This window comes from Salvia splendens, chromosome 11 (assembly GCF_004379255.2).
Source record: "Salvia splendens isolate huo1 chromosome 11, SspV2, whole genome shotgun sequence".
Classification (NCBI taxonomy): domain Eukaryota; kingdom Viridiplantae; phylum Streptophyta; class Magnoliopsida; order Lamiales; family Lamiaceae; genus Salvia; species Salvia splendens.
The window spans coordinates 5,629,483-5,655,946 of record NC_056042.1 but is presented as its reverse complement, the minus strand read 5'-3'; the positions used below and the strand labels follow the sequence as shown (position 1 = coordinate 5,655,946).

Here is a 26,464-nt window from a genome sequence, read left to right as displayed (position 1 = left end):
GCCGGACTGATACTCTTTAGTCATGCCGAACTGATACTCTGTCTTGGGCTTTACTGCTGTTGGGCTTGTTTAGTACGTACTCCATCACTACCCCCCCCGAAAAGCGAAGTGAATCACTTCGGCATTCTGGATAAAAGTATGGGGTAAGTTGATGTTTGTCCACGGTCTCATGAAGTGAACTCTTCTTTGACCGGACTTGGTTTGTGTTCTAATTTGGCGAGTTTTATCGCTCGGATCGAACTTTCCGTTGTCCTAATTTGGGGATCGGACTTTCCCTTGTCCTAATTCGGCGAGTTTTATCGCGTGGATCGGACTTTCCCTAGTCGTAATTCAGGCAAGTTTTATCGCGAGAATCAGACTTTTGTTGCAGTTCGTTTCAGACGAAGTGCTTGATTCTTAAGCCGAATTGTGGTCTTGTATCTTCTGTAGAAGCTTTGACTCGCAATCGTTGGCTTGTTGCAGCTCGTTTCAGACGAACTGCTTGTTTAAGCTGAATTGTGGTCTTGTATCTTCTGTAGAAGCTTTGACTCACAATTGTTGGCTTGTTGCAGCTCGTTTCAGACGAACTGCTTGTTTAAGCTGAATTGTGGTCTTGTATCTTCTGTAGAAGCTTTGACTCACAATTGTTGGCTTGTATATGTTCTAAGAAGGGGATCAGCCTTCGAAGAACAAGATACCTCAGTAACATTTGTAAGAGACGACACGCACAGAGACAGACAAAACATACAGACAAAACGCACAGAGACAAATAAAGACTAAGCAAACCAAATAAAGCACATTGAGCAAACAGGACTCAAGACTGACTGACCGGACTGTCTCTTACAAATGGAACTTTTTGAGGTTGGAAATGTGCCATGTTCGGGGTACCTGTTCTCCTGACATGTGAGCCAATTTGTAAGACCCTTTGCCGAGGACTTCTGATACCCGATACGGACCTTCCCATGTGGGTTCGAGCTTGCCCAGCTTTTCTGCTCGGCTTACTTCGTTGTTCCTCAGGACGAGATCTCCCACTTGAAATTGCAGCTTCTTCACCCTTTGGTTGTAATACCGGGCTACTTGCTCCTTGTACTTGGCTGCTTTTATGCATGCCAATTCTCTTCTTTCTTCGGCAAGATCTAGCTCGGCTCTCAGTCCGTCGTCATTCATTTCTGAGGAGAAATTTAGAGTTCGGGGACTGGGTACGCCGATCTCCACCGGAATCACGGCTTCAGTGCCGTATACCAGACTGTACGGAGTTTCACCGTTGGAGGTTGTGGGTGTAGTTCGGTAGGACCATAGGACTTGAGGGAGATTTTCTACCCATTGTCCTTTGGCTTGTTCTAACCGAGCTTTTAACCCTTTCACCAGGATACGATTTGTTACCTCCGTTTGTCCGTTTGCTTGTGGATGAGAGACCGAAGTGAACCGCTGTTGAATATTCAGCTCTTGGCACCAATTCTTGAACGTCTTGTCGGTGAACTGAGTCCCGTTATCCGAGATGAGGATGTGGGGTATGCCGAATCGGCACACTATGTTCTTCCAGACGAAATCCAATGCCTTCGAGCTCGTTATCGTAGCTAATGGTTCAGCTTCCACCCACTTCGTAAAGTAGTCCACGGCAACGATTAGGAATTTCATTTGCCGAGGAGCTTGAGGAAGTGGTCCCACTATGTCTATGCCCCATTGCATGAAAGGCCAAGGGCTTTGCATAGTGGATAGATCGGTCTGCGGCATTCTTGGGATATTTGCATGGATTTGGCACTTCGGGCATGTCTTGACGAGCTGCACTGCTTCTTGTACCAAGGTTGGCCAATAATATCCCCATCTTAGAACTTTTTTAGCTAAAGCTCTAGCTCCGATGTGGCTGCCGCACGATCCTTCATGAACTTCTCTGAGGATGTAGTCCGTCTCTTCTGGTCCTACGCACCGCAATAACGGCTGGAGGTAAGACTTTCTAAAGAGGACTCCTTCATGAAGTTCGTACCGAAGTGCTCGGCACGTGATCTTCCGAGCTTCTCTCTTATCCTCGGGCAACTGTCCTTGATCCAGATACTGCAAGATCGATGTCATCCAGTTCGGCGAGCTGGATACTGAATGTACCTCGGCTTCATCAATGCTTCGATGCATTAATTCTTCCGCCTTTGAGCTCGGATCTGAGGCCAACTTACTTAAGGTATCTGCTCGGCTATTTTCCGCTCTGGGAACGCGGATTATCCGAAAATAGGAGAAACTTCGGCTGATGCTTTGCGCTTTGTCCAAATACTTCTTCATTCTCTCGTCACGAGCTTCACTTGTACTCAACATGTGATTTACTATGACTTGTGAATCACAATGGACTTTGAGAGATTTGACGAGCAGACTTTGCGCTAACTGGAGTCCGGCAAGGAGGGCTTCGTACTCGGCTTCATTATTAGTAGTGGGGAATAGGAACCGAAGTGAGTAGGTTACCTCGTGTCCGTCGGGAGCGACGAGTAAAATACCAGCTCCACTTCCCATCTTGTTTGAAGCTCCATCTACGAATCCGCTCCAGCAGTCTGGCGGCTCTACTTCGGATTCCAAGGGCTGTGTTAGTTCGGCATTGGCAGAATTTTTTTGTTCGGCAATAACAGGGATTGCTTGATCGAACTTGGCCTCTGTAAGAAAATCTGCCAAGGCTTGTCCCTTGATGGCTTTCCGAGGTAGGTACTCGATTGAGTGTTCTCCCAGCTCTATGGCCCATTTGGCGATTCTGCCTGATGCTTCTGGCTTGGTCAAAACTTGCCGAAGAGGCAGATCGGTTAAGACACATACCTTGTGAGCATAGAAGTATGGCCGCAGTCTCCTTGCTGCATTTACTAACGCCAGAGCAATTTTTTCCAGAGGTTGATACCTTGTTTCTGGACCTCTTAATGCTCGGCTTGTAAAGTAGATGGGAAACTGCTTTAGGCCTTCTTCTCGTACAAGCACCGCGCTGATGGTTTGATCTGATGCCGCTAAGTATAAGAATATTACTTCGGCTTCGGTTGGAACAGAGAGAATAGGAAGCTCGGCTAGATAACTTTTGAGCTCGTCAAAGGCCTTTTTCTGCTCGGCTCCCCACTCGAACTTTGGTGCTTTTTTCAACACCTTGAAGAACGGCAGTTGCTTTTCGGCTGCTTGAGAAAGGAATCGATTCAGTGCGGCTAGACATCCGGTTAGCCTTTGCACGTCATGTATGGACTTCGGCATTGCCATGTTCTGAATGACTTGAACTTTTGAGGGGTTTGCCTTGAGTCCGTCCTTTGAAACCAAACAACCCAGAAACTTTCCCGAATCTACCAAAAAGGTACATTTTTGGGGGTTGAGTTTGAGGTTGGCTTTTCGGAGCACGTTGAGAGTGGATTTGAGGTTGTCTTCGTACTCCGAAGTGCTTTTGCTTTTGACAACTATGTCGTCGACATACACTTCAACCTGTTTTCCGATTAGGTGCCGAAAAAGCTTGTCTACCATCCTTTGATAAGTGGCTCCGGCATTCTTTAAACCGAATGGCATCTTTTTATAAGCGAAAATGCCGAAATCGGTAATGAAAGCTGTTTTCGGAGCGTCACTCTCATCCATCAACACTTGGTGATATCCTTTGTATAAATCAAGAAAACAGAAAATTTCGAAGCCGATCAAAGCTTCTACTTTTTTATCTATATTCGGAAGGGGATAGCAATCTTTTGGACAGTGCTTGTTTAGATCGGTAAAATCTATGCACATCCGCCATCCTCCTCCTTTTTTCTTGATCATCACAGGATTGGCCACCCAAGAAGGATATTTCACCTCGAATAGTACATCCGCTTTTAGTAATTGGCGGACTTCGTCATGGATGACTTGGCTTCTTTCTGCCGCAAAGAGTCTTTGCTTCTGTTTTACTGGCCGGATTGAAGGATCAATATTTAACCGATGAGTGATTACCTCGGGGGGCACTCCGGTCATGTCCAACGGAGACCATGCAAAGACATCTTTGTACTCCTTGAGGAGCTGAATGGTCTTTTCCCGGAGTAGAGGCGTTCCTGCGAAGCCGACCTTGACCGTTCTGGATGGATCATCTTCGTATAACTGAACGGTCATTGAGTTCGGCTCTGAAGTGACTTCGGTCATCTCGCTTGCCTCTGACTTCGGTTGCTGTGATTGCTATGCTTGATAGTGCCGATCTGACTGCTCGGCATTTCTAAGCGCAATTTGTAGACATTCCTTTGCTCTCTTTTGGTCACCTCGGATGACCGCTATCCCTCCTTTAGTAGGGATCTTGATGGTGAGGTGATAAGTAGAGCAAACGGCCCGAACTGTGTTGAGCCAGTCTCTCCCCAGGATGATGTTGTACGGAGACCGAGCTTTTACCACAAAGAACTCGATCATCGTATTGGAGCTTGTAGGCGCTTTTCCCACCGTGATCGGAAGGCTGATAATACCTTCAGGGCGGGTGTCCTCCTGGGCGAAACTTTTCAGAGGAAGTGGAGCCGGACTGAGCCGAGCTGGATCCACTTCCATTTTATCGAAACATTCTTTAAAAAGAATGCTGACTGACGCTCCTGTATCCATAAATACTCTGTGGACCAGTTTGTTTGCCACCCCGGCTTGAATGACAATAGCGTCTTGGTGAGGAGAGATGGCTGGGACGGGATCGGCATCTGAAAATGTAATCACTTCGTCTTTCTTCAGCCTTTTATGTGTTGGCTCCTCTTGATTGGAACCTCTGCGTTCTGCTTTTAGGGACGACTTAGTCTTCCCGGCAGGGAGAGCATCAATAGTCAGGATTACTCCATCATATTGCGGCTCGTCGTCGTCTTCGGGATCCTCATGCCTTTTCGGATCCTGAGGATTGCAGTTCGCACCTCTCTGCTTTTTGTTCTTTTTCGGCTGCTTGCTTTGGTATTTTTTTAACGTTCCTGTTTTCACAAGAACATCAATACCTGCAGCCAAATCTCGGCACTCCTCGGTATCGTGACCGTGGGTGTGATGGAAGGAGCAATATTGATCCTGAGGTCGCCGCGCGGCTGATTTCGTCATCCGCTTTGGTCTTTTGAACATATCGGAATGTAGTTCGAAAATTTCCGCTCTTGACTTGTTCAGCGGTACGAACTGAGCGGGCGGCTTCTCGGGGTTGAGACGTGGTCCCAATCTGCCTTGTACCGGTGCCCTTTGAATTCTTTCAAAAGGAGTTCGGCGAGGAAGCCTCTGATCGCTATGATCGGGCTTCTTTTCGTCTCCTCGGGATGAGCTGTCTAAAGACCGTTTTCGACGGTCTGCCTCATCCGCACGGGAAAACTGGTCCGCAATGTCCCACATTTCTTGAGCTGTTTGCGGACCGCACTCCACGAGCTTTCTGTAGAGAGCTCCGGGCAGGATTCCATTTTGGAATGCCGAGATGACAAGTAGATCATTGAGATTATCTACTTGTAGGCATTCCTTATGGAATCTCGTCAGGAAGTCGCTGATCTTTTCGTCGCGACCTTGACGTATAGAAAGCAGCTGAGCCGAAGTGATTCGGGCTTCCGCTTTCTGAAAGAACCTCCTGTGGAAAGCATCCATGAGATCTCGGTAGGATCTGATGCTGCCTTGAGGAAGGCTGTCGAACCACCTTCTGGCGTTCCCGATGAGTAGCTCGGGGAACAGCTTGCACATGTGGACCTCATTGAGACCCTGGTTCGCCATATTATATTGATAGCGTCCCAGGAAGTCATGAGGATCCTCCAGCCCGTCATAAGTCATTGACGGTGTCCGGTAGTTCCGCGGCAAAGGAGTTCGGGTGATATCGTCCGAGAACGGAGTCTTTAATGCTCCGTACATGGCGAACCCGACATCTCTTCGGTACGGAGGAGATGGAGTTCTCCTGTGGTTCCGGTACCGAGGAGGAGCAGGAGCATGTTGAGGTTGAGGATTCTTTCTCCTGGAAGACACGTCACTACTGCGGTAGTGACTTTCATGTCTGGATGAGGAGGGAGAATCCGCCGTTGTCTTCTCCGGCTGTTGGCTCTTCTGCAGGAAGGTTAAGAACTCCTCCTGCTTCTCGGCCAAGAACAGCTTGACAGCTTCATTTAAATTGGGCTGCTGGGAAGACTCGGTGCGATGACTCCTGGAGTGGCTTGCTCCTTCTTCGTGAGAACCGGAGGTAGAAGTCTCCCGAGGCCGTTTTTCAGACCTGCGAGCTGGACTAGCTTCCTCACGGTTATCACGAACGGTATTATGAGTGTTATGTGATCTGGTATGCATTTTTTGGGGTGGAAAAGGGTCAAAAATTCGCTTTATCACAAATTTTGTTCTCTGATTCCCACAGACGGCGCCAGTGATGAAGCGGCGAATTTTTGATGTTTGTAAATGCAGGAAATAAATGAAGATCAACACAGAGATTTTACGTGGTTCGATTTACTGAGGTAAATCTACGTCCACGGGGAGAAATGGGGGCAGGTTTGTATTGCTTGATCTGCGAATTACAGCTTACAACACTGGCCTGCTTTATGATATTCTCTCTAGAGAGCTTTTTCGAATTTAACAGAAGAAGACGTTATCTATCTGACCTAGGTTCTATTTATACAGTGAACCAAGATCGTGGCATGCAGCATTTATTAGGTAGTGGATGTCGTGGAGATCGTGGCGACCTTGCATGGGTCCACTATCCTGCATGAGTTAATGACTGCTTGACACCACTAAATAGATCGTCGGTGTAGTGGAGGTGGAAATCTTGCATGAGTCCACTATCTCCTAGTTCGGTCGAATACTGAGACCGAACTGCTGAATTATTGCCGAGCAGCTTTTGCCGATCTGAGAGTAGAGCTTGATGCCGACCTGAGAGCAGAGCTTGATGAGTTGGCTTTCACCGAGCTGTAGGCTGGGGCCGAACTCTTTGGTTGTGCCGAACTGAACTCTTTAGTCACGCCGGACTGATACTCTTTAGTCATGCCGAACTGATACTCTGTCTTGGGCTTTACTGCTGTTGGGCTTGTTTAGTACGTACTCCATCAAGAGTGTACCTTATAAATATTGGTAATTAACAAAGCTAATAATATAGTGTTAGTTCATTCGCATGTACTCTCAAACCAATTTGATTTCGAAGAGCTGGACTCTTACAATATTTTAGTTTTTTTGGTAAATTTTCTTCAATGATGATAATTTCATTTATTTTAATTTTGAAATATTGTTTAGAAGTTATTACAGTAGTATTATTTTGTTTTAATTTAATACAGAAATGATTAAAAATGTATATTATTAAATTATAATAGTAGTATATTTTTTTAGTACGTATGTCATTGAGCTAATTTATGAATTCATAAATAATGTGTTGTTGAGTATGAATTTGTTGCGCTGTGTTAGCGATGTTGAAGTTGCAATGTGCTGATTTTATTTGCATTTAATAAAAATTGGCAACGTGTATGACTATGATACATCATTATAATCTAAAATCACACTAAACTACAACGAAATAAAAAAAAAAAAAAACTTGTGTGAAGACATTAAATTATTATGGACTAGAAGTGAAGAAGAAACCGTGGCCACACAATTGTTGTTAAATGTATGTGAGCTGACTGAATATGTTTCTTGGTCAATTCTATTTACTTCCGTCTCCCAAATATTCAATGCCTCTTTCATCATCTTTCATTCTCCTTTGTTGAATAGTAGTATATCACATTATTTATGTTTTTTCTAATTTTCCAAGATGTTAAAATGTAGAGATTTAGAGTTCATTCACTACCCCCACCTCAAAAACTACAAATTTAGTATCACCAATAGAAAACATCTTATAATTAAATAAGTGTGTGTTTTTTCGTATCTCCATCACTTCTCTTCCACTATTTAAAAACCTCGTTCCTTATTTATTTATCCATTTCGTACTCTATATAATTGAAATTATATAATTAAAATCTTAAAATACCTATTTAACTAGTTTAATAGTATAATATACGTAAAAAAGATAAAATAATACAGCACGTGAGCACATACAAACAAATTAATAAAGAGACGGAAAAAATAAAATTATAGTAACAAAAAGGAATATAGACACTCACGTAGAAAACACAATATATGCCTAGGTTGTCTTGTCTTGTGTATGTGAGTTGGCCTAGTGGTAAAGTAGTTAATCCCGGAGATCAAAGGTCTTGAGTTAGAGTCCACCATGAAACGATCTTTAAATTTCTATTCATTTGCCTATAAACAAAATACATACATATCTGAGCACACATTCAAATAATTGGAATATGATTATTCCTTTCACACCTCAATTTGAACTTAAATCTTTATAGTCATTTTTTGATATCCAAATAATTGGAAATTAGTTTCCTTCTACACTCCCTCAACTTGAAATTTGAAAATTGAGATCATTGATACCTTTGAGCTTGACCAATATGTTGAAATGCCTAATACTCGAGGTCCCTCAGTTTATTAAGTTTGACCATTTTAGTCGTTAAGCTTGATTGCTGATTAAGTCTTACTATATACAATAAAAAAAAAAGTGTGGGGATGGGATGTCCATAGACTACATCATATTTTTATTATTTTTCACTTGTAGATTACATCATGATGTGTAATTTTCGAGCTTTTATATCAATGAATTACTTACACACAAGCTTAATTAAATAGCTCTAAAATTACAACTTTCTGCAAGAGTACAGATGTAGTTGTAGTAAAAGAGTGTCGAACCACAGGGAGGCGTAGGTTATTTAATTAGAGAAAGATAAAAATAAAGAAAGGATAAAACAAACAAAGATAAATAAAATACAAAACTAGAAAATAGGATAAGAAGAAATCATTGCTCCTATATGTCTTGGGCATACGAATTGGGATACTTCGATGGATTACTACGATCAAGACTATGCTTAAGAGGATTAAGTTTGTTTTACGCTCCCTATCCGCTGAACACTTCAAGAGAATTGTATACCTAGGAAAAGCTGAACACGTCTCCCAAGTTCTAGTCACTAACCTATCACTCCTGCTAGGTCGCGCAGTAAGCTTTAGTTTAGCTTCTATGATTGTCAAACACGATAATTAGCTCATTTTAACTTAATGCCCACGCGGAAGCGCAGCAGACACTAAACCAAAAATATAGAAGAAAACTATCGATCCACTCGAGATTATCTCCCTGAACAAGTAACAAATCTCGAGTTCCTTGCATATGAGTACGACCAAAATCTATGCTAAAGAGGCAATAGAATAATGGCTACAAAGTCCTACCTATCTAGACGTCTCAAGATTTGTAGAATAATTAAACAATTCATAAACAAGAATCACACGTAAATCAAACCATAATAATCATCTAAGTATCCAACAATTCACCCTACAACATATTCGGAGCAACGAAGGAAATCTAGCCAAACATACTAAAATGAATTACACCAAAAGAACCGTGAACCGTGAACTCCGTGGTGTTCTCCAACTCTAGATGATGGATGATCTCCTCCGGGATGGAGTATGGATCCTCCCTTCCTCTTCTTCCTTCTCCTTATTTCTTCCTCAGCCGTCCTCTCCTGTTTCTCACGACCTCTTCCTTATTTAATTGCCCAAAACTCCCGAGAGAAAACTGCCAAAATGCAGTTACAGCACCAAACGCCCGACCGGGCAGAATTAAAAGAGAAATTCGCCCGACCGGGCGAATAATCTGTACTCCTCATGCGAAACTGAAAACGCCCGACCGGGCGTTTTGCAATACGAAAATCGCCCGACCGGGCAAAGTCTCTGGACTCCGAATGCCTTCTCAGCTGTGCATTTCCGACGACTTTCCAGCTTCTAACACCCAAAACTACACTCAAAGCACGACTTGGTGAGTTACAATTCACATAAAAGTGTGTAGTCTAAGGGGAAAAACATAGAACATATGCTTCGCATCAAATACCCCCAAACTTAAGCTCTTGCTCGCCCCGAGCAAGATACATTTTAAGCACAAAAACTCAACCAAGTCTAACCCGCAAAGAGATTTTCATCAACAAGAATCATGTAGGGACGTGAGTGACAAGATCTAAACCCCCGACATTTCCAATCGAGATTTCTCACTCTCAAGAACAATCACTCATCCCCCTAGAACTTCAAGTCAAGGTGCACTTCAAGGTAAGTCCAAACATGTGATCATACAACTCAAACCGTCATCATTGACTCGTCAAGCATTACTTACCACATAGACTCGCGGATTTCAAACCAAACTTCTTTAACTCTACCAAGCTATTTACGTACATCCACAAGCATCAACAATAAGGTCCAAGGTCTTAATTCAAGGTTGTAATGGGGCTAGGGATGAGGTAAGATAAATATGGATAGTGAGCTCGAAGGCTACACATTTGAGTGCCAAATTCTTCCCTCCTACAACATCCAATAACAATTTTACAACCCAACTCACACTCCCCCAAACTTGAGATCTATTCTAGACAAGATTACATCAAACAAATGTCGAAGCTCTATCTTTATTTCATCAACTATTCTTTCTTTTTCTTTTTCTTTTCTTTTGTAAAGACCTCGACTTTTGCGAATTTAGAGGTCGTCTTTTTCTTTTTTTTTTCTTTTCTTTTTCTAAGAACTTCATTCTTTTCACATTACATCGAGTCTAGAGATATCTATACTTTACAATTCACCACCCCACACTCAAACTCAAACCACAAAGCTCAACTTGTATTTAGCACCCAAATAGTAGCAAGGTCAATCGATGAGGCTAAAATTAGGCTTATTTCAGTGGCTAAGTGTTTGGCTAAGTGTTTACACAAAGAATAGGGAATTAAGCTCAAAGTGGCTTCTAGGGGATCATGTGATGGACTAGGCATGTGATCATTTGGCCATAGAGTTTATCCTAATGCCTTATCCTCCCAAATCGTTAACACAAACGAACGCAAGCACTTCACTCGATAAAGCAAATCAATCCAACATAATTTCCACAAGTCATGCGATTTTCATACTCTCCTCAACTCAAGAAATCGGATGTAATCACAACATGCTCTTTCAAATAAATTCATGCACAAATTCCATTCATCCTAGGCTTCAAAGATCAAGTAAAATCAAATAAGATTTCCCAACCAGAAAGCCGAAGATAAAGCTTGCACCCGTCAATTACATGATTCAAAACACTTTAGCATATAATACACCCAATAACATGCATCACAAATCATTCACAACCCCCCCAAACTTAAATGCATCATTGTCCTCAATGCATGCAAAGAAGAACAAAAATAAAGTAAAGGGAAAGAGAGCTCCCCCCAAACTTGGCATGATGTCCATAGTGCATTCGGGTGGAAGGGTGGGTGTAAAAATCCTTTGCAGGTGTGCTTCCTCATAAGCTCGAATGTGAATCCCATCTCCATGTTGCTCCTACAAAAAGAAAAAATTAAAAACAACAAAAAGAAAACAAAATACTCAATTCATAAAAATACATCGAAGGAAAGAATTGAGCGAACAAAACCCTCGATTTATTAAGAGAAAGAAAAAAAAAAAAAAACACTAAAAACTCATTGGGTTGCCTCCCAACTAGCGCCTTTGTTTAAAGTCGTTGGCTCGACTTAGTCGTCTAACTACAACTCTGAAACAAAGAAATAAAATGTTAGAAAACTATACAAAAATAAAAAAAAAATAACAAGAATCCTAAATTAACTAACCAGTTGCCTCCCCGGCAACGGCGCCAAAACTTGATGTGTAATTTTCGAGCTTTTATATCAATGAATTACTTACACACAAGCTTAATTAAATAGCTCTAAAATTACAACTTTCTGCAAGAGTACAGATGTAGTTGTAGTAAAAGAGTGTCGAACCACAGGGAGGCGTAGGTTATTTAATTAGAGAAAGATAAAAATAAAGAAAGGATAAAACAAACAAAGATAAATAAAATACAAAACTAGAAAATAGGATAAGAAGAAATCATTGCTCCTATATGTCTTGGGCATACGAATTGGGATACTTCGATGGATTACTACGATCAAGACTATGCTTAAGAGGATTAAGTTTGTTTTACGCTCCCTATCCGCTGAACACTTCAAGAGAATTGTATACCTAGGAAAAGCTGAACACGTCTCCCAAGTTCTAGTCACTAACCTATCACTCCTGCTAGGTCGCGCAGTAAGCTTTAGTTTAGCTTCTATGATTGTCAAACACGATAATTAGCTCATTTTAACTTAATGCCCACGCGGAAGCGCAGCAGACACTAAACCAAAAATATAGAAGAAAACTATCGATCCACTCGAGATTATCTCCCTGAACAAGTAACAAATCTCGAGTTCCTTGCATATGAGTACGACCAAAATCTATGCTAAAGAGGCAATAGAATAATGGCTACAAAGTCCTACCTATCTAGACGTCTCAAGATTTGTAGAATAATTAAACAATTCATAAACAAGAATCACACGTAAATCAAACCATAATAATCATCTAAGTATCCAACAATTCACCCTACAACATATTCGGAGCAACGAAGGAAATCTAGCCAAACATACTAAAATGAATTACACCAAAAGAACCGTGAACCGTGAACTCCGTGGTGTTCTCCAACTCTAGATGATGGATGATCTCCTCCGGGATGGAGTATGGATCCTCCCTTCCTCTTCTTCCTTCTCCTTATTTCTTCCTCAGTCGTCCTCTCCTGTTTCTCACGACCTCTTCCTTATTTAATTGCCCAAAACTCCCGAGAGAAAACTGCCAAAATGCAGTTACAGCACCAAACGCCCGACCGGGCAGAATTAAAAGAGAAATTCGCCCGACCGGGCGAATAATCTGTACTCCTCATGCGAAACTGAAAACGCCCGACCGGGCGTTTTGCAATACGAAAATCGCCCGACCGGGCAAAGTCTCTGGACTCCGAATGCCTTCTCAGCTGTGCATTTCCGACGACTTTCCAGCTTCTAACACCCAAAACTACACTCAAAGCACGACTTGGTGAGTTACAATTCACATAAAAGTGTGTAGTCTAAGGGGAAAAACATAGAACATATGCTTCGCATCACATCACATTCAAGGAGGAGTAATTGTTCCTTAATGCTGGGAGATTAAATTAAATAATTAAATTTTACTAGCCGTGTGATTATTGTAAGTTTAGGTACTCCAATTCAATTGAAGAGTCAAGCAAAATAACTTGACAAAAATTGGAGACAATAAACATATTCTAGCCTTTCAAATAAAATTGTATGTAGACATGTAGGATAAATGGATTGAATTTTCTTTATCATGATTCGAACAGAAATACTACAAAATACTAACAATATTATACACACATATACTACTTCCAACATCTCTTAACAATTATTTTGCTTAAGCAAAGTGTGATTCTATCAACAAAAGTAATTAATTATAATCAATTTCATAGTGAAGATACTACTCTTCTGGTTAAGTTTTTAACCCATTCTTTTGTCGTTTGAATGAAGGAATTTATTTTTTTTGGGAAATCTAATATTAAAAATGACTGGTACTAAAGTGTGTGTGTACAACTTCATTAGTTGTATATGTTTGCGAGTAGTTATCTCTGTTTGATCATTAATTCGTCTTTTCAACTTGATGTACAAATGCTGTAGTATTCGAGTCCAGATCAAATGTTGTTTAACCTGAATTAGGCTTTATAAAATTGATGATTTGGAGGGAATTCACTATGTTTCCAAATCAAACATTGAGCTTGTCTTGGGCTTTATAACGTCGACGCAACGGGCACATGTCGTGTTTATGGATTGAAAGTTGCAAGTAGCCCTCACAGGAGACCAAAATAGACTTTGAAAAGTTGGACCTTCACTCACAACTCACAAGTACTCTTTCATAGAGACGGTGTTGTTTCAATACTCGATTCATCATCTAACAAAACACATGAACAAATACATATATAAAGATTAAAGAATGCCAGCTGCATATACACCGAATATTCCTCATCCAAATGTAAAAGAATCGACTCTTTCAGAAGATACAAGGTAGAAATTATGTTGTTGACAATTATGGTAGCCGCCTCCTAAAAAATATGCGATTGACGAACAGAAGAAGATCACACTCATATCAATTGATCTATCTGTCGAACCCTGACTTTGATGAACTCGACCCCTCAGCTACCTAGCCAATCAAATTTCGTCCATTCAAACTCCAGATAGTCGATATTTGGTAGCCATGAGATTCTGCATTCATCAATCAGAAATCCATAGAAGTTTCCGAGCAGGTGCAGGAGGAGCTAATCCTGGTATATCTCGAATATCTTTGTTATTTGGGTTCACAATCTGAAAATTGAGTCACACCAACATCTTAGAAAAGCCCCACCACATACAAAATCATAACACACCGCTAAAAAAGGAAACCATATCAGACTGCATTGCTCATACAACTTATAAGCAAACATAAACAACTCAATAAGAAGACATGTTACAAATGTAACAGGTGTTCAATGGTCAGAAAAATCGAGCTTTTTAATTGTAAGCCAAATACAAAATAATGAAAAGCAAACAGGTATCTGACCTTTACTATAATGACAGCTAAGACACCAACAACAATAAGGAATAGGAGAGCCATGATACACCGATCAGTTGCAACCTAAATAAGAAACCAAATTAGTTTCACTAGTATAATGAAAAGAGTTCGACATATCAAAGCAGACCGGTGATCATTTAAGATATTCACCTGCCTACCAATTTCCTTTACTAGCTTAGAGGCCTTCTTAATTGAAAAATGGATGGAGTCCAGCTCATTCACGATTCTGCTCATCTGTTCAGTCTGAAAATAACACAAGATGCAAAAGCTTATCGGCAACTATCAGGTATAAGATTTTTCCTGGAAAAGTGAACCTCTTCTCAATTCAAAACACACCTGTGCTTTGAGTGCGGCAGACGTCTCTGTCCCCACATTAATGGTCTCATGAACAACCTAAAAAAGAAGAAGAAAATGGAACTTAATAGGGATTTATGATTCAAACTTCTAGTGGATACTGAATTAACCTCATATGCTAATTAAAAGTAAGTAGCAGACAATGAATACTGATATAGGAATGACTTAGCAGGTGGCGAGATTTTTTCGTATTACTGATCTTTCTGAAGGAGGATCAAAATGAGAAGCTTTACTTATTTTTAGATTTATGAAGAGACATGAAACAAAGTTGTTAATACTATTAAAACTAACTTTTCAGATGTTACAGCTTACTAGCCATACAGGAAAAAACTAGGATATACACAGTACAACTAAAATGTGTCTAAATGGCAAGATGCCGACCTCCACTTATTATTGTTGTCAGAACTAGTAAAAGGAATTTTTTACCTTGTAGATCATATAGCAGGAGAAGTAATGAATCATCATACATAATAAAAGAATCTAGAAATGCAATTGTGCATTCCAATTTATAGACCTTTTGAGCTCTGTCAATTGCTTGATCAGTCTCATCCATCATATTATTTCCATGATCCATAAGCTGCTGATTTGTCATATCTGCAATACAAAAAATCCACATTCTTCTCAGTCATAAATATTTGCTAGAAGGAAAATAAATGGATAAAAATGCATTGAATTGTTTCTTCCAGTGTAAACTGTGTCCAGATTTTAAACATAAGAATCCAAATGAGGTTGTGTTCTTTGCCACCATGAATCACCACGAGACCAGATTTTAAAAATAACAATCGAAATGAGGCAAACTATTTTCAACAAGCTGAAAACAGGTCATACATGCCCAGATACTACTCTTTTTACCCTTACTTCTTATGCATTGGATCAAAGCGATATATTCGTAGTGAAGGATAACAAAATGATGACAATAATATCATAATAATCATTTATAACCCAATATTTTTGTTTTCCCGTAGGATCTCATAGTGTTTGCTACTCACTCCTTGGAGCATCTTTATCCATGAACCATCAAGAAATAACTGAACCCGACCAAATTGCAAGTGTGAATCACTATAATCCCCTTTTCTTGTCAATTGATTCTAGGATCATTAAAGATATTTTCAAGCATGAATGGTCTATCAAGCATCTGATGGATAGTTCTTACTTGAAGCAAGCAACACATTATCTTCTGCAAACCCTTCACCCGGGCCCTCGAAGAGATCCACTCGCTTATGTTCAAGACTACTTGAATACCTACGGCATTGTAAAAGAAAAACGGTTAAAATTACAAGTCCATACGTCTGTTATACTAAATTGTACGGAGTATTAGAATAACATACGAATGTCATGGTCCAATTCCGATTATCCTGAAGGAACTTACTGTTTCTTGAGAGCGACGTATGAGTTCAACTCTTTGATCTGCAAGATAAGGCAGGGAACTTCAGAGGTAGTATTTTTTAAGTAAAAGAAAAGTGGCCTCTAGGAAGTACAGAAAAATAAAAGGTTCCAGAGAGTAGAACTCACCATTGATTGTTTTTTCTCATTAAGGATCTTGTTTGTGCTAGGGTCATTTTTGTAGTCTGAGTCCTTGAGTTCTCGGTCATAGTCTTTAATAAGCCTGAGGTAGCAAAAAAAATCAATTCAGACTAATAGTTTCTCAACATGTATATATACAAGCATATTTCCCTGGACCCTGGATATGATTCTATAAGGCTCTGAACATAAACACATTTTCAACCGTAAGCCTGTGCTAATGATTCTTCGAAGTCATATTTAAGCGATTAATGAAATGTGTAAGAGCACTTTTAACACCGTTATTTGATTTTCCACAGGCTTATATTAGTGATACATCAAGCATCTCTTGTTTTCTTAACTGTTGAAATCCCCTAAGTTGATCAATATCTTCTACATCTTAGTATCGGTGTCAACGACTCAACCAAGTTCATCAGGTACACCAGGTACACGGGGAAGATAAGAAACCACTGCAATCGATTCTACCCCATAAACAAGATTCAATACCCAACCGACTCAAGTGATAACAACAAGCATATTAGAACTCGCATCAAATCCTGGCATATATCTTTCAAGCAATGCACATTCAGAAAGTGGATCACCACCATCCACAATCTGGCACCTATTTCAAAACACATCCATCCATTTACCACACAAAATCCAATACTAAACTCAGACCACCTACTTGTAATTACAATTAAGCTCACTCAAAGTCAACAAGAAGAAAAGCAAGCATCTTCCAATCCATTACCTCTTACATTCGCGCATCTTATCGGTAAGCTCCTCCAGCTGCCGGCTTCGCCGGGTGGAGTCCTTAATTTTCTCCAATTTTTGGAATCCATTCCTTCACAATGCAATCAATAATAATCAATACATCGAATGGCAATAAAAGGTTCAACATCTATTTAAACCTTCTAGCAACCACACTTTCAGAAAATCAATCAGAAAGGGGAAAATTAATTGAAAATGAAAGCTTACGATAGAGCTCGAAATATATCTTGAATCTGGCCCTCGATCTCCGCGAGCGCTTCGCTCACCATCTTTTGCAGCGAGTCAGTAACAGGATTGCGAGTCGGAGATCTTCAAATCAAAGACAAAATTCGACCGCAAAAATAGCCGTTAAAACTATCACTCTGATAAAAAATTCAAAAACGTAAAGATGGATTCAAAACGGCCGCATCAACGGTGGAAGAGTTGGAATTTGGAGCAATGTGGTGGTGGATGGATCTGATTGGAAATTTTAGGGGGAGGATGAGAGAGAGACGGCCTCTGCTATGAGCTGGCGGTCTCGACTCTCATGATTTTCAAACATTTCTGTCATTGTTTAACCTCAAAAATCATCCAAAATAATCAAAAAAACTATACCTATTTTATTCCTTTGCAACGGAGTAAAAGAGGTACTCTAGCTACGTTTGAAATTTCGATTGCATATTCAAGTAATTAATAAATTTAATTGCTTAAGATTCATATAATCTTGAAAAGAGCATACATAAATGCATAAAATTTAGTGATAATAATGGCATAGATATATTTAAGTTCCATTTAAAAAATTGCAAATGTATCCCTCATTATTGATCCAAATTCCTATGTCAAGTCTAGCATTTTAGCAATCCATAATTTTATGTATATCAATTTTAAAACTACTAGATGTCCTTATATTAATATATTTTACTTTATTAAGTCCTTCTACAATTTTTTTTGTTTCATTAGATTTATGTACTAATACATTTGTTCCATTATAACTTTTTACATTTTTTTTATTTTTTTTCATTAGGTTCATATACTATTGTATTTTAATTTAAGGGGTTCTTTGATTGAATAATTATTTTATGGACTTCATTATTTAATTAAATTTTCTTGTTTTAATCAAATTGGTACTCCTATTTAATTGAAGAGGTAGGCAAAATAACTTGACAAAAAAATGGAGACACGATAAACATATTCTGGCCTTTCAATAAAATTGTGCGTATGTAGAGATGTAAGATATTGATTCGATGTATTTTGTCATCATAAATACTACAAAATACTTACAATGTTATACACATATACTAATGCCAACCTTTCTTAATAATAATCATTTTGCCTAAGCAAAGAGTGATTCTATCCACGAAGGTAAAATTACGCAGTATTCATTCTAATCAATTTCATCGTAAAGATACTACTCTTTTGATTAAGCTTCTAACCCACTCTTATCATTTTCCAACTATGTAAGTGAAATTGCAAAAAGGAAATTCATTTTTCAATGAAAGTAAAAAAAACGGAGTGTTAATTATAATCAATTTAACACCCTGTCTTTAATTTCTCACTTTGCTGCTAGAGGTGTGACCATCCATCAAAGTGAAAGGTGGTGGGCATGGTGTTGTTTCGACACTTAGATTCATCATCATCATCTAACAAAACACATGAACAAATACATATATAAAGATTAAAGAATGCCAGACGCATATACACCGAATATTCCTCATCCAAATGTAAAAGAATCAACTCTTTCAGAAGATACAAGGTAGAAATTATGTTGTTGAAAATTATGGTAGCCGCCTCCTAAAAAATATGCGATTGACGAACAGAAGAAGATCACACTCATATCAATTGATCTATCTGTCGAACCCTGACTTTGATGAACTCGACCCCTCAGCTACCTAGCCAATCAAATTTCGTCCATTCAAACTCCAGATAGTCGATATTTGGTAGCCATGAGATTCTGCATTCATCAATCAGAAATCCATAGAAGTTTCCGAGCAGGTGCAGGAGGAGCTAATCCTGGTATATCTCGAATTTCTTTGTTATTTGGGTTCACAATCTGAAAATTGAGTCACACCAACATCTTAGAAAAGCCCCACCACATACAAAATCATAACACACCGCTAAAAAAGGAAACCATATCAGACTGCATTGCTGATACAACTTATAAGCAAACATAAACAACTCAATAAGAAGACATGTTACAAATGTAACAGGCGTTCAATGGTCAGAAAAATCGAGCTTTTTAATTGTAAGCCAAATATAAAATAATGAAAAGCAAACAGGTATCTGACCTTTACTATAATGACAGCTATGACACCAACAACAATAAGGAATAGGAGAGCCATGATACACCGATCAGTTGCAACCTAAATAAAAAACCAAATTAGTTTAACTTGTAAATGAAAAGAATCAAAGCAGACCAGTGATCAGTTGCAACTTAAATAAGAAACCAAATTAGTTTAGCTTGTATAATGAAAAGATTTAGACATATTGAAGCAGACCGGTGTTCATTTAAGATATTTACCTGCCTACCAATTTCCTTTACTAGCTTAGAGGCCTTCTTAATTGAAAAATGGATTGAGTCCAGCTCATTCACAATTCTACTCATCTGTTCAGTCTGAAAATAACACAAGATGCAAAATCTTATAGGTAACACTCGGGTATAAGATTTTTCCTGGAAAAATGAACCTCTTCTCGATCCAAAACACACCTGAGCCTTGAGTGCGGCAGAAGTCTCTGTTCCCACATTAATGGTCTCATGAACAACCTAAAAAGAAGAAGAGTATGGATCTTATTAGGGATTTATGAATCAAACTTCTAGTGGATACTAAATTTACCACATGTTGATCCAATTAAAAGTAAGTAGCAGAAAATGAATACTGATTTTTTCGTATCACCGATCTTTCGGAAGGAGGATCAAAATGAGAAGCTTTTTCTTATTTATAGAGTTTTGCAGAGACATGAAAGATGAAACAAAGTTGCTAATATTCAAACCAACCTTTCAGATGTTATAACTTACTAGCCATACAAGAAAAAACCAGGAATAGACAGTACAACATCAAACTAAAATGTTTCTAGATGGAAAGATGCAGACCTCCACTTATTATTGTAGTCAGAACTAGTAAACGGAATTTCTGACCTCATATCATATAGCAGGAGAAGTTATGAATCATCATACAGTAAAAGAATCTTGAAATGCAATTGGGCATTCTAATTTATAGACCTTTTGAGCTCTGTCAATTGCTTGATCAGTCTCATCCATCATATTATGTCCACGATCTAGAAGCTGCTGATTTGTCATATCTGCAATACAAAAAATTCACATTCGTCTTAGTCATATAGATTAGCTAGAAGGAAAATAAATGGATAAAAATGAATTGAATTGTTTCTGCCAGTGTAAACTGTGTCCAGATTCTTAAACGTGAGAATCCATATGAGGTGGATAAAATACACCTTAGCTAGAATAGAATTATTCTTATTTACAGAGAAGCCAGAAGTTCTAAAGTACAGCTTCTTGGTGGATAAAATACACCTTAGCTACCAAACAATGTTTAGTAAAATAGAGAATAAGAAAGGATAGAAAGATAAAGAGAAAGCGAAGAAATCACAAGATGATATATCATCAAGCTCACAATTCAAAAAATGACATCTTAGTAGGAGTTGGATTATTAGGCTCTTTAGTGATTGGCTCTGAGTTTCTTCCTTGAGGCAGATCATTTTCAACAAGCTAAAAACAGGCCATATATGCCCAGAGAGTACTCTTTTCACCCTTACTAATTAAAGCGATATATTCATAGTGAAGGATAACAAAATGTTGACACTTGACAATAATATCATATTATATCATTTATAACCCAATAGTTTTGTTTTCCCACGGGATCTCATAGCGTTTGCTACTCACTACTTGGAGTATCCTTATCCATCTAGAAATAACTGAACCAGACCAAATAGCAAGTGGGAATCACTATGGTTCACCTTTTCTTGTCAATTGATTCTAGGATCACTGGAAATATTTTCAAACATGAATGGTCTATCAAGCATTGGATGGATGGTTCTTACTTGAAGCAAGCAACACATTATCTTCTGCAAACCCTTCACTCGGGCCTTCGAAGAGATCCACTCGCTTATTTTCAAGACTACTTGAGTACCTACAACATTGTAAAAGAAAAACTGTTAAAATTACAAGTCCATACGTCTGTTTTACTCAATGCCATCATGCCTTCAAGACAACTCTCTCTTGTTGCTTTATTAGAATCACTGTATCCAGTGAATCAGATACTCATAGGGAGGATAATTGTTCATAGATTGAACATTGTTTGTTGTAGTAATTTCAATAAGATTTAATTTACTAATCAATACCCTTTCATATCATTACTTATCATCTTTGTCTTGAAAAGAAACGAGTTGATGAGCTTAACAAAAGTAATTATGCTAAAAATACTATAGGAAGTACATCAGTAATTTACTGCCATGAAAGACATGACGATAAGAATTTATTATTGCTAAACAGCAATGAGTTGAGTTGAGTTAGAAACTTAAAATAACATATAAAATGTGTCATTGTCCAATTCTGATTATCCTGAAGGAACTTACTGTTTCTTGAGAGCGACATATGAGTTCAACTCTTTGATCTGCAAGATAAGGCAGGGAACTTCAGAGATATTTTAAGTAAAAATAAAGGTTTCAGAAAGTAGAACTCACCATTGATTGCTTTTTCTCATTAAGCGCCTTGTTTGTGCTAGGGTCATTTTTGTAGTCTGACTCCTTGAGTCCTCGGTCATAGTCTTTGATAAGCCTGAGGTGGCAAGAAAAATCATTTCAGACTTATGGTTTCTCGACATGTGTATATGTACAAGCATATTTCCCTGGATCTCTGGATATTTTTTGTGGGTGTGCACTTCGACATGTGTGTGTGTCAGTGTGCGAGAGAGAGATTGAGGTCGGTATATCAAACTAAGTAATTAATTTTCTAGGTAAACTAAAAGACAGTTAAGTGGCTTCCCAAATGGTTATGTTAGTTCAAAGTTAAAAACTACTTTTTCTTTTACATGATAACATGTACAGGATTACACCACCATGCCTCTATAAACCTTACCAGGAAAAGTGTTCAACCTTAATGTACAAAGAAATTTTTTACTCGGTAGTTCAATTTTCTACGGGCTTAACAAAACTTTACCACATCAAGCAAAAAAACTACACGTCTCTGAACATAAACACATTTTCAACCGTAAGCCTGTGCTAATGCTTTTTTGAAGTTATATTTAAATCACCTTTGATTAATGAAATGTGTAGGAGCACTTTTAACACCGTCATTTGATTTTCCACAGGCTTATATTAGTGATACATCAAGCATATCTAGTTTTCTTAACAGGTGAAAAACCCAAAAGGAGATCAAATCTTCTACATCTTAGTATTGGTGTCAATGGCTCAACCCTGTTCATCAGGTCCACGGTGAAGATAAGAAACCACTGCAATCGATCCTACCCCATAAACAAGATTCAACACCCAATGGTCCCAACCGACTCAAGTAAAAACAACAAGCATATTAGAACTCTCTAATTGAATCCTGGCATATATCTTCCCAGCAAATAGCAATGCACATTCATAAAGTGGATCACCACCAGTTCCACTACCTTACCATGCACAATCTAAACACCTAATTCAAAACACATCCATCCATTTACCACACAAAATTCTATACTTAAACCACCTACTTGTAATTGCAATTTAGCAAAGCACTTTCCTGCTAAAAGCTAAGTCGAAAGCTCACATATCAACTCAAGTCAACAGGAAGAAAAGCAAACTTCAAAGGCTCCAACCCATTACCTCTTACATTCGCGCATCTTATCGGTGAGCTCCTCCAGCTGCCGGCTTCGCCGGGTGGAGTCCTTAATTTTCTCCAATTTTTGGAATCCATTCCTTCACAATGCAGCAATCAACAATAATCAATACATCGAATGCTTAAACAAAATGCACAGTAGTTCCAATTCAATACCTTTAGGCAACAAAAGGTTCAACAAACACGATGCAAAACATCGATTTTACGTTCTATCACCCTTCCAAAAAATCAATCAGAAATGGGTAAATTAATTGAAAACGAAAGCTTACGATAGAGCTCGAAATATATCTTGAATCTGGCCCTCGATCTCCGCGAGCTCTTCGCTCACCATCTTTTGCAGGGAGTCAATAACAGGATTGCGAGTCGGAGATCTTCAATTCAAAGACAAAATTCCACAGCAAAAATAGCCGTTAAAATTAATTATCAGTCCGATCAAAAATTCAACAACGTCAAGATGGATCAAAACAGCCGCATCAACGGTGGAAGAGTTGGAATTTGGAGCAATGTGATGGTGGAGGTGGGTGTTGATGGATCTGATTGGAAATTTTGGGGGAAGATGAGAGAGAGACAGCCTCTGCTATGAGCTGGCGGTCTCAACTCTCATGATTGACAAATATTTCTGCCATTGTTTAACCTTAAAAAATCATCCAAAAATAATCAAACAATAATATGTAAACTATTTTCATATACATATATATTAATCCCATTTTGCCAATGGAGGGAATGAGGTGGACTCTGTCACGATTTACTTAATTTAGATTTCTTGTCCGATTCAGCCTACGTTTTTCGATTAGATATTCGAATAATTAAAAAAATTAATTGCTGATTGTAGGAATGATCTCATGCCGAGAGAAAATTGAAAAACAACTTTTTGTCTTAATAGATAATTAAGATTATAATATAGGGGATGTGATCCTATAATATAGTCTTCAAAGCAGTGGCGGAGCCAATTAATAACAAGAGGTACGATTGTGTCTCCAAAACCTTGTCTGACGTAGTGATAAAAGGTTCACATACCAATGTGTTAAACCCATGTTCGATTCCTAACATGCGCAACTTTTGCTATTTTGCTTGCATTTTTGTCTTAATTTGTTAATTGATATGAATGTATGATTGGCTTAGTAATGCTTCGAACTACCGCATCATTAAATATAACAATTTATTATTTGTCTTCTAATTTGTGTGTTTGAGTATATAACAAACTATTTTTAAAAAACAATTCAAGCCTTAAACAATTAAAAAATATATCTATATAAAATATTCATAATTTTAAAGCTCTAAGTCTAAACAATTAAATTTTGCACCCTCGAAACAAAATTTCTGAATCCGTCATTGCTTCAAAGAGAGTACCTAAATGCATAATATTTAGGAATAATAAGGGTACTACAACATACTCACTCTCCATACGTCAAAACTCCCATCTAAAACCACAACTCCTATAATATAGACCCTCTCCCCACATGTTTTTTCAGGCTAGAATATTTAACTTAGGACATATTCACTAGGTAAGAATTGGGCAATTCTTGGTCCAATTAGAGGAATTATGGTTGTTCACCTTCCACTAATTATTGTTGGGGTCTTACAATTGAGGTGGGGTCTGCACTATTCATGTCAATTGAGGAAGAATTGAAATCTTGCCTTATAGGTAAGATTTGTTTGTGCATTGAAAAGTGCGCCAAGAAATGGACTTGGTTTTACACATTTACCTCACTTTTCCACATTTTCACTTGAAGGGATAAATTTGTCAATCCATAATTCTATTATGTCAAAGTCTTTATTTTGGGTAATTCTTGGGCCAATTCTAACATACTAAAACAATGGGGCAAAGAATTATATATGTGGCTAATTATGGCTCAATTCTTGGAAGATTTAATTCTTCCAAATGTTAGAAATGGAAATCTCCTATAGTGAACATGCCCTTACTTTATAGTTTATTCATTGTTTTTACATCTAAAATTAAAATAGAAAATATATAACAACTCGGAATAACTTAATTAAATATTTAAAAATAAAAAAATTACTTTAAAAAAATAAAGGAAAAAAGGAGGAAAAAAAGATACGTCGGTGCTGGAAAACATTTGTGCGTGCCACATCACTTCGATCAAATCATCTTGGATGTTGTGAATGAAGTGGAATGGGATGGAATGAAAAGTGAAATGTATTTATACAAATTAAAATAAAAAATAAAAAAATATATTCCAAATCACATCCTCCTAAAACCAACCCCACCCCCACCCCCTTTCAGTGCAGCTCCCCCATCTACAATGGGCATTGGGGGTAGGTCGTGCCTCTCCCGACGCCTGTCGCAGTAGCCCTACATTGTCCCTACGCCCGTCCCTGAGATCGCCCCCGACACATGGGGAGCCCTAAATCATCTCAAGCATTCTCATGATGTTCGATTTGGCAACATACAAGTACTTATCGAAAATATCATTAGTTTCGTCAGTTGCGAGTTGTTTGGTCGTTGATGCACATATTTTGATCATCGAAAGGCATTTTTGCACGAGTCGTCCAACCATTGCTGGAAGAACTCTTCACGCACTGTCAATGTATTTTTTATGCGCATGAATAATTGTCTACACATTAGAAACTGTCGACGACATATACATGTACACTTTGTAGATGGTCGGAGAAATAATGAATCATTCACGATGAGTCCAACAATGACTTCTCAATCTCACCCATTTCTCGTCATTTTATATTTATAGTATAAATTTCTAATTATACATCTATGATTATACTATATACTTTTCTTAAATACTCATATATACTACTTCCTCATTTCCATAATAGTGGAGTCATTTTATCATTTTGGTACGTTTCATAGTAGTGGAGTCATTTCCCTTTATAGTAAAATTAACACATTTCTTCTCACTCACTTTTCTCTTTTTCTTACTTTATTCTCTCACTCTTTTTCCTCTCTTACTTTATTATCTTTTTATTTAATACATTACATATCATTTTTTTAATCTCTGTGCCGTAGAGAAATACCTACACTATTATGAAATAGAGAGAATATAAATCTTACGTCTCCTAAAATGATTTTTTTAAGCTCTTGATGTTTTTCAAACGCGGAAACACATGAAATAAAATTACATCTACAAAATGGGGTTTGTGCATCATTGAGAATCTGAGATTGGTTGAAGAGTGGCTACTTCACATGCCACATGATATACTTTATACTATTCAGCCACAAACACTATAAAACTTTATAGCGTTTGTGGCTACATTTTATAATATTTGTAGCTGAATGTAGCAACTAGCAATCATACATTACGTTATGGCAATAGTGTGAGTTGTGTTGTTTGACTTGTTCCTTGCTTTGTCGATCGATGATTCCATGGTTCATTTCTTATGTGGCTTTGGTCTCTTAATTGATGAAGATGTGCCTCTATTAATTGGCATTAGGTTTTTAATTAACTCCACAGTTAAATTAGGTGCCTATTCTCAGATTATAAATTAAAATGGAAGTTGGTGGTGAATTTGACAATTACAATTATGCTAGGTAGCTTACTATTATTGACAGTGGTTAGCTACCATTATAAGATGATCAGCAGGCTTGTTTTATTCCCATACTCGTGTTTACATAAGAAATCTTGTTGGCATATATCCTTATTATAAGAACATACTACCATTTTAACATTCTCATGT

The 26,464-nt window shown here is 38.3% G+C and overlaps 2 protein-coding genes across 2 annotated transcripts; both read right to left on the bottom strand.

The window, feature by feature from the left end:
* Nucleotides 1-13,720: 13,720 nt before the first annotated feature.
* On the bottom strand, nt 13,721-17,569 carry LOC121756243 (novel plant SNARE 11-like). The gene is made up of 10 exons (XM_042151737.1): nt 17,209-17,569; nt 16,982-17,074; nt 16,243-16,336; nt 16,100-16,137; nt 15,884-15,972; nt 15,245-15,324; nt 14,713-14,769; nt 14,527-14,619; nt 14,365-14,439; nt 13,721-14,129 (listed from the first exon to the last, which is right to left on the bottom strand). The coding sequence occupies exons 1-10, from the start codon at nt 17,268-17,270 to the stop codon at nt 14,040-14,042; spliced, it is 771 nt and encodes a 256-aa protein (XP_042007671.1). The 5' UTR covers nt 17,271-17,569; the 3' UTR covers nt 13,721-14,039.
* Nucleotides 17,570-18,621: 1,052 nt separating this feature from the next.
* Nucleotides 18,622-23,459, bottom strand: LOC121756057 (novel plant SNARE 11-like). The gene is made up of 10 exons (XM_042151515.1): nt 23,083-23,459; nt 22,801-22,893; nt 21,676-21,769; nt 21,568-21,605; nt 21,034-21,122; nt 20,198-20,277; nt 19,685-19,741; nt 19,499-19,591; nt 19,266-19,340; nt 18,622-19,030 (listed from the first exon to the last, which is right to left on the bottom strand). Exons 1-10 carry the CDS (start codon nt 23,142-23,144, stop codon nt 18,941-18,943), a joined length of 771 nt encoding a protein of 256 aa, XP_042007449.1. The 5' UTR covers nt 23,145-23,459; the 3' UTR covers nt 18,622-18,940.
* Between the last annotated feature and the right edge of the window lie 3,005 nt (nt 23,460-26,464).

Bases quoted from the DNA above. Each gene is read 5' to 3' on its own strand.
- LOC121756243 (XM_042151737.1), bottom strand. From the start codon at position 17,270: ATGGTGAGCGAAGCGCTCGCGGAGATCGAGGGCCAGATTCAAGATATA. The intron at 15,973-16,099 runs GTAAGTTCCTTC...ACAATGCCGTAG, and splicing joins TACGTCGCTCTCAAGAAACA to GTATTCAAGTAGTCTTGAAC. The intron at 14,130-14,364 runs GTCAGATACCTG...CTCAATTTTCAG, and splicing joins TAGCTGTCATTATAGTAAAG to ATTGTGAACCCAAATAACAA.
- LOC121756057 (XM_042151515.1), bottom strand. From the start codon at position 23,144: ATGGTGAGCGAAGAGCTCGCGGAGATCGAGGGCCAGATTCAAGATATA. The intron at 21,123-21,567 runs GTAAGTTCCTTC...ACAATGTTGTAG, and splicing joins TATGTCGCTCTCAAGAAACA to GTACTCAAGTAGTCTTGAAA. The intron at 19,031-19,265 runs GTCAGATACCTG...CTCAATTTTCAG, and splicing joins TAGCTGTCATTATAGTAAAG to ATTGTGAACCCAAATAACAA.